The sequence below is a fragment of the Poecilia reticulata genome, linkage group LG20, assembly GCF_000633615.1.
Source record: "Poecilia reticulata strain Guanapo linkage group LG20, Guppy_female_1.0+MT, whole genome shotgun sequence".
Lineage (NCBI taxonomy): Eukaryota > Metazoa > Chordata > Actinopteri > Cyprinodontiformes > Poeciliidae > Poecilia > Poecilia reticulata.
The window spans coordinates 25,412,996-25,420,994 of NC_024350.1; the positions used below are offsets into that span (position 1 = coordinate 25,412,996).

Sequence of the window (7,999 nt, forward strand, 5' to 3'; positions counted from 1 at the left end):
GGCAGGCTGCGGGGTCTTAAGGCAGGCTGCGGGGTCTTAAGGCAGGCTGCGGGGTCTTAAGGCAGGCTGCAGGGCAGCAGGCAGGCTGCGGGGTCGCAGACACATGAAACTGACTAAACAGGAATCATTACTGTTCCAGATTTAACAATGAGATGAAAACTAGACCCAATTTACAGGTTTAAATTGTTTACATTGTTTTGAAGATAAACTATCTAAATGGATTGTTAAAGAATTTTAATTCTAATGAAGATTAGGTATTAACAGGGATCCACTAGATTCCTATAAACTCCAGTTTGACAGGAAACAGGATTTTAGTCCCTGAAGGATGAAGAAGCTCTCAGGTTTTTATAGATTTCCTGGAGAAAATGTTTCATCAGTCGATCAAACAAAGTTTCTCTGATTCTGAAGCATCAAGTAGAAAAAGGGAGAAATGTTGAAAAGCAGCAGAGAAACTGAAGGAATCCAGGAGAGAAAGAGATCCAGAGGAATAAACTGGATCATAGAGCTGCAGAAGTAGAATCAGCTTCCTGTCACACACACACACACACACACACACACACACACACACACACACACACACACACACACAGAAACATGCAGCAGCCTCACCTCTGCGGCTCTGCACTGAAGACGCAGGAAAAACACGACAGCAAGGAAAGGGAGAGAGAGACAGAGGAAGGTAAGTGAACCACAAGCTCTGAGGGTTCAAAGGTTACTGTGGGGGCGGCCTTGGACTAGACCACCTGTCCAGCAGCAGTAGAGTGGTACGTACTGATCTGGTTGAGCGTCTCCTGAGGGATCCAGCTCAGATCCACGTCGTTGTGGCTCGATGTTCCCGTTTCCACCTTAGGAGCCGGGCGCCGCCTCTGCAGGCAGACAGAGGTCAAGAGGTCAACGCAGGGTCAGCAGGTGCTACATCATTTATCATCAGAAACTTAATTACATGATAGAATTTTCATTAATAAACCTTAATAAACCTCACAAATTCTAATGAATGATGTTTGAGAACTCAGTGTTTTTATTGTTGATGGTTTTACTATTTTCTCCTCCATCAGTTCAATAGTTTGTTGCAGTAATTATTGTGATAAACAATATTGTTGTTTAGACCATTTTCATCTGATGTACTGATAATAAATCATGTCTGCCTTCTCAGAGATCAATAAACTGATATTTCAAATATCAAAGACAAAAAAGAAACCAAAACAAATAAAAACCATAAATTAAATACATTATTATGTTTCTGTAAACATAATCAGAAAATATTGATCATCAGAATGAAAATGACTGATCTCATTTTATTGATCAGATCCAGGAATGTTTCAACAGCAGCTTTTGTGTCAGTGGGACAGTAATGACTGTGACACTCAGTCACAACACAGTTCAAAGGTTAAAGGTGAACGCTACAGAAGTTCTTCTCAACGTCTAAACAGGAAGTGGAACTTTAATCTGTCAGAATAAATTTACATAATTTATCATTTTTCCATCAAACACTGGATGATAAAAGTTCAGTCTGGTGTTTTCAACTCAACTGGACAGTTTTTTTTACAAACTCTTCAGAATTCATTTTATGAATTATGAATTTGTTTTATTTATTTTGGATATTAAAATATCTTCCAGCTCCAGATAAAGTTTATTGATCTTTCAGAATCATTAGTGTTTTATCAGTTGAAAACAATATTATCGTTAATCTCTATAACTTTCAGTTTTTGGTCCAGCAGCTCTAGTGATGACAGGTCTACTGCTCAGCAGCCTGACCTCTGACCTCTGACCTCTGACACACTCTGACCTTTCTGGACTCCAGCAGCTGATGAAGGCCGACGATGACGAGCAGACCCAGACCGGACAGGAAGACGTACATGAAGATCCTGGAAGCAACAGAGAGGAGAAGTTAGACCGGCTGGACCAGAACCAGAACCAGAACCAGGACTCTGCAGTGTTTACGTTTCTCCGTCCAGCCCGTCCTCCTTCTCAGTGATGGTGACGGTCTGGTTGAAGACGGCGTCCTGGAAGACGTTTCCCTGCAGGAGGAAGAGGAGGAGAGAGGTCAGAGGTCAGCAGCAGGTTCTGGTCCGGTCGGCCAGGCCGGTCCTTACGCTGCTGTCCTTGTAGTTGAGGTTGATGACGAGTCCAAACGGCCGGCCTCCCATCGGCTCGGCCGGGATGAAGGAGTACTCGAAGGTGGCCTGGCGGCCCGGAGGAACCACGGTGCCCAGCTGCAGCGCCGTGAAGTTCTGGATGTAGAACTGGTAGTCCTGGCAACGACACAACCGGGTCAGATCACAGGGTAACCGGGCCGGGTTCTACCGAGCCGGGTTCTACCGGGTCGGGTTCTACCAGTACCTGAGGGTAACGGAAGGAGGCGTCCAGAGAATCCACCATGAAGTTCTCTCCTCCCTTGTTGGTGAAACCCAGAAGGAACTTCACAATGTTGTTGGCCGGGAAGTCTGGGAGAGAGAACCGGGTCAGAGAGAACCGGGTCAGAGCAGAACCAGAGAACCGGGTCAGAGCAGAACCAGAGAACCGGGTCAGAGCAGAACCAGAGAACCGGGTCAGAGCAGAACCAGAGAACCGGGTCAGAGCAGAACCAGAGAACCGGGTCAGAGCAGAACCAGAGAACCGGGTCAGAGCAGAACCAGAGAACCGGGTCAGAACAACCATCACCTTCTCCTTTGACGAACAGGATGGTGGTGTCGGCGTTGGGCGAAGCCTTCACCTCTCCCACCAGCGCCTCCTCTTCCTCATCTTTCTCCTCCGTCTGAACAGAAACAGGAAGTGAGGTCACAACCAAACCAGCTGACTAATACAAATTAAAATCCACATTTTATGAAACATTTGCCATGTTTAATGTCTCTAAGGACCGAGCAGAGAGGTGGAGGTCAATCCAAACCTCACCAGTTCTGTGTTTTCATCGTCTTCTACTTCAGCTTCATCATCCTCATCTTCAGCCGTCACATCATCCACAACGTCTTCATCCACAGCCTCAGCCTCCTCATCCTCCGTCAGATCCTGGGCGCTCACCACCGGGCCTGAAGATCACAGAGAAGAACTGATGAAACTTTTTAAACTCTTTAGTGTCTCAGAGTTTCTGGAAACTAAAGCAGGACCAAGATGATGAAGATGATGACGGTGATGAAGATGATTAACATCAGATCCAGACAGTTGGAGGCGTTTTCCTGACATCATACAGTCAGATTATCAATATTATCATGATATGATAAAGTTTGTCCTCAACAGGGTGGACGAGACAATAAGGACTCGTCCACCCTGGGACGTTATATAGCAACAAACTTTTGATTCACAGCTGCCATGGAGATGCTGGACCCAGTTTCACAAATTAAAAAATATTCTGTTTAAAGGTCCAAACTGGGATCAAATCAAAAGTCAATGTAAATTAAAGCTGACACAAATATTAATATATATATTAGATTTAAAGAAGAGGAACAAAAAGTTAGAAGGAAGGAAATAAGACGGGTTATTTAGTGACCCAGAAACAAAGAGGATTCCTTAAAATAGATAGAAATGGAGATCAATATAAATAATGTGGCAAAAATTAGAACTGAATTTTGGTTTTGATTATATAGCAAATAATTAGCAGAAACGTCCAATTATGGACAAAACACAGAAACATGTAGTTAATTTACATTCACTCAGACAAAAACAACAACAAAATAAAGCTTTTGGTAAAATACATAAGTTCATCACATTCAATGATAATTAGAAATGAAGTTGATTTATTATGGTACATTATTCTCCTGTCAAACCGGATGTGAACTTCAGGATTGATCTCACAGCTTTAGTTCTTACTTTAGACCAAATAATCAAACTTAGACTGTAGATCAATAGAAAACAGAGAATAAAATTAAACCACTTCATTCTGAGATTATTTCCTAAATGACCAGCTCGGGACAAACTGACCCGTCTTAAACTAATGACGCCTTTTAGCGGCGTTTCCTGCTCTCTGCTGTTAACAGACACATTACTGACCTCACATGTAGCTTCATTAGTTTACTGTTAAATTAATATATGAGGAGGCGACTTTCATGTTCGCTCTCCGGCTAACAGCTAACGCTAAGGACACGTCAGTCTAAACACGAGCAGCAACTGCTTTCATGACAGCTGAAATTAATATGTTAAATGTAAAATTATCAACAATTAGTGACCAGCAAAGATACGGATGCCATACCAAACCCTTTACATTTTCATAAATACGCATTTCATGTGAAAAAAAATCTTGGTTTTATTGCAGTTCTCAACCTGCGTACGGCCTAGCTCTCATTAGCTAGTTAGCTCCACTGCTAACACCAGCATGGTGGATAACCTCCGTCTAAACCTCAAAACAGACAACTTGAAACTCACCATTGAGGAGAATGGTCACCGGGAAGGCTAACAGCAGTAGCAGCAACAGTTTAGGCAGAAACTTCATCATTTTCAAACAGGAATCAGTGCGTTTTCATTCAGTGTCGGTCAGACTGCAAGGCTGAAGCGCCTCCGTTCCCARGTGACTTCTTCTGCTGTGGCACTAGAGCAGGAGGAACTGGCAGCGAACACCTGCTGCCCCCTGCCGTCCGAGCGCGTGTATTACAATCTGAATACAGTGAAAGTCCAAATAAATAAATATATAAACAAATAAATAAATTTTGAGCTAAACTGTTCTAATAATTCATCAAGAAAAATATCTCAACGTCAAATTTCCTGATAAAAATGTAAATATTTGTACACATTTTAATATTAGGAAGGAATGTAAGTCATCTAGAATTGGGCTGGAAAATTTCAGAACAAATATCAGTAAATTTAATGGCAGACCCAGAAAGTACACATCTCTAAAGAATAACGAGGCTGTTCATTTTTCATTTTATTAATTTTTTATTTTATGGAACAGTTATGATAAAAACTGAAAAGAGTGATTGATCATTCCAAATAAAATCTAAATAAGTTGATTATAACCTGTGTTAAGTTACAGACTATTAATGACATATAACTAATAATACAGAGAATGTCAAAAACCCTCAAAGCAAAATCAAAAAAAGTCTCAAAGTGTTTCTTTCAAAAATGAACATACAGATATATTTTGCAAATCATACCAGCTATTTTCCAGAAAACCAAACATTATAAATGTTCTCCAGCTTTAGTGATGCATATATTCAGAACATGATCAGATGCATTCATCACAGCAAGACAACAAATCCATAAAAATATGACACACTGGAGACAAATTCAAATATTCATGTCCAAAATCAGGAGTGAAGATATTCAGACGGACAGAAAAGTTTCATGTTCTCACGCAGCTTCAGTCCAAACACATGAAAAATTCACTTATCTGCACAGAAAAATGTTAAAAATAAAAAACACACAGAGGTCAGTGTGGCTGTTTCTGACCCAAATTGAGACTTTTAGTCTATGTGGAATTTATTCAACACATAAATTACAAAAACCAAACTGGTCATCAAACAAACTGAGGATGAACTCGTTTATCTGTTCTCCATTCCTTCAGCTGAATCACTTCAAAATAAAAGAGCCAAAAAGAAAATGTGGAATTTTTTGCATCTTTCTTCGTTTTTGTTTTTCTCCTAACAAAATGTCTGCAGTGATTTTCACTTGTTTTTAAATAAACCCAAACAGACATTTTTCAGTTTCTGCTCTAAAATCACCACATGGGGGTAAATTCTGCCTTTATTGCTCTGTGGATGAAACTGAAGATAAAATCTCAGCTTTACTCCGATAAAGTCCATAAACGACCCCATGAAGGTCATGAGAAGACGCGTTTTATTGGCTGTGACTTTAACACAGATCGACCTGAAACGGTTAAATATGGCTGATTTTATTTATTAAATAACCAAAATGTTGCATATTCAGTTTGTCATTTAGAGAAACAACTGATCCGGTTGAACCTGAAGATATTCTGATTTTATCAGGAACAATGTAGAAAAAGAAATATTTAAACTTCATGACCAAAGAGAAAAACTCAACTGGTTTCATCCCTGGGAAGCAGCAGGTCCATTAAAACAGCCTCACTGGTTTGTTAATGACTGAACCCAAAATAATAACGGGCTAATCTGGTACATGATATTTATAACTTTAGTACGAGAGGAGGCAACTTTATACAGGATGCCAATAATGAAAATTAATTTATAAATATTAATAAAACAAAATAATAAACATTAAGTTGTCTATTTAAATTTGAGACACTAACTCAGATTTAGATTAAAGTCAGTGTGAAATGCTCCCTTCATTTTTAAATACATGAATAAAAGTTATAGAAAATCAGCCAATAAAAATTAAACGTGTAAATGACTAAATATTAAACGAGATGAAATAATCTGGGATTATAATCCAGTGTCAGAGTGGATGTAGCTTCGTTTGCTAACAGCAGCTTCAGGGCGGAAACGTTTTCTTTCAGTTCGTTCTGATCATAAACTTTCTGCTTCCTTTCACTTTGTCAGAAAGTTTAGTGGAAGAAAAATCATCCAGATTAGATCTGAGTGAATTAGTGTGGACAGCGATGTGTGGAGAAAAACAACAACAAAAAAACAGACAGAGGAAGAAATATCACAGAACTTCAACCTGAAACTTGGACTAGACCACCTCTTTCAGTTTGTCTCAGTTCACTTAACCATCAGAGCTTTTTTTCCCTCCAACTAATTTTCTTTCCTGTGGTTGATCAGAACCTCAGCCTCTCACACACATCCTCCTCTTCCTCAGTGAATTTCCAGGCGTCTGATTGGCTGATGACTAAAAGGTTCAGCGGAGAACATGTTGGACGTCATTTCTGCAGCTGGTGGAACATAAAGGACCCCTGAAATAAAATCATCACCAGCATCTGAGAGCGTTGAAAGTTTTCACCCTGAAGGACTCCAGCTCTTCCTCCTCCTCCTCTTCCTCCTCCTCCTCTTCCTCCCTGTTCAGTTGCAACACTCCACGTAGTTTGCGGGCAGCATGCCGGACTTGCCGGTCCGCTGCACGGTGCCGTACATCCAGCCCTCGTCGATGGGCTGGGCGTTGACGATGACGTCTCCGTCCCTGAAGGACACCTCGTCGTGGTCCTGGGCCGCGTAGTCGTACAGCGCCCGGTAAACTCGCTGCAGGGGAACAGAGAAAACCTCAGAGGGGACGGAAAATCATTTCAGGTCTCCAAACGTTCCCAGACGTATTCAGCATTTGGTTCATCAGAATCACTGAGTTTCTGTTGCCACTTTAGGATTTTGTCATTTTTCTTCATTAATCTGTTTCCAAAATGTACAAATACGGAAAAAAACAAAAACCAAGCAGGCAGATTGGCCTTGTTTTGATTGACCAAACATTTTTATTCTTTATATGCTGAGTCAGCAGTGGAGTAGAAGTAAGAAACACTGCCCCCTGCAGGCAGGACTCAGTATCACTTCAAACCAATGTTTTCACCATCGTTGCAGGAACTTTTGAACAAACTCGAAATGATAAATTATGCATGGGTTCTGTTAATTTTGAGTGAATTTGTATGAACAACTGGAAGGACTGAATCAACAGAGTTTGGTCTGACTCAGTTTTATGGACTGAGGGCCAAACGGCCGAGACCTTCTGATCCAAACATCCCATAATATCTCAGGCTGCTGTTGTCCAGTCCAGGCTCAGCTCTTCTGCTGATCGCTAACTGGTTTTCTTCCGTAACCAGATCTGAAAAGTGCGTAGCTACATTTCTGCAGAATCAAAACAACTTTTTAAGTATAAAACCTTTAAGAACCGTTTTGTTGTGATCAGCATCTTGATCAGGGGTGTGATTACTTAATGGAGGTGTGTGTGAGTGTGTGAGTGTGTGATGCGCGGCGCTCAGCGGCGTACCAATGTGGCGGAGTGCGGCGGCGAGGTGACGGATCGGACCGACGACATGCTGGTCTGATGCATGTAGCCGTGGAACTGCGGCTGCTGCTGGACGCCCTGATGATGATGGTGGTGGTGGTACGCACCGGGCAGGACGGGAGCTGGACACACACACACACACACACACACACACACACACACACACACA

General features: G+C 41.5%; 2 protein-coding genes across 3 annotated transcripts in view; both read right to left on the reverse strand.

Annotated features, from left to right (window-relative positions):
* The window catches only part of ssr1 (signal sequence receptor, alpha), a 7,766-nt gene extending 3,241 nt beyond the window's left edge, over window positions 1-4,525 (reverse strand). Inside the window, exons 1-9 of one of the 2 annotated variants that reach the window (XM_008396863.2) lie at window positions 4,357-4,525; window positions 2,893-3,026; window positions 2,662-2,755; window positions 2,341-2,444; window positions 2,094-2,252; window positions 1,942-2,018; window positions 1,787-1,865; window positions 773-866; window positions 610-624 (exon numbers count right to left, since the gene is read on the reverse strand). In XM_008396863.2, the coding sequence (XP_008395085.1) occupies window positions 610-624; window positions 773-866; window positions 1,787-1,865; window positions 1,942-2,018; window positions 2,094-2,252; window positions 2,341-2,444; window positions 2,662-2,755; window positions 2,893-3,026; window positions 4,357-4,426 (826 nt within the window). In that variant the 5' untranslated portion in view covers window positions 4,427-4,525. The remainder of the gene's footprint in view (window positions 1-609; window positions 625-772; window positions 867-1,786; window positions 1,866-1,941; window positions 2,019-2,093; window positions 2,253-2,340; window positions 2,445-2,661; window positions 2,756-2,892; window positions 3,027-4,356) is intronic. The other variant, XM_008396864.2, reaches the window with a different exon arrangement.
* Window positions 4,526-5,940: 1,415 nt separating this feature from the next.
* LOC103457026 (nebulin) overlaps window positions 5,941-7,999 on the reverse strand; it is a 40,974-nt gene continuing 38,915 nt past the window's right edge. Inside the window, exons 68-69 of the mRNA XM_017301785.1 lie at window positions 7,813-7,952; window positions 5,941-7,076 (exon numbers count right to left, since the gene is read on the reverse strand). Of these exons, the coding sequence (XP_017157274.1) occupies window positions 6,900-7,076; window positions 7,813-7,952 (317 nt within the window). The 3' untranslated portion in view covers window positions 5,941-6,899. The remainder of the gene's footprint in view (window positions 7,077-7,812; window positions 7,953-7,999) is intronic.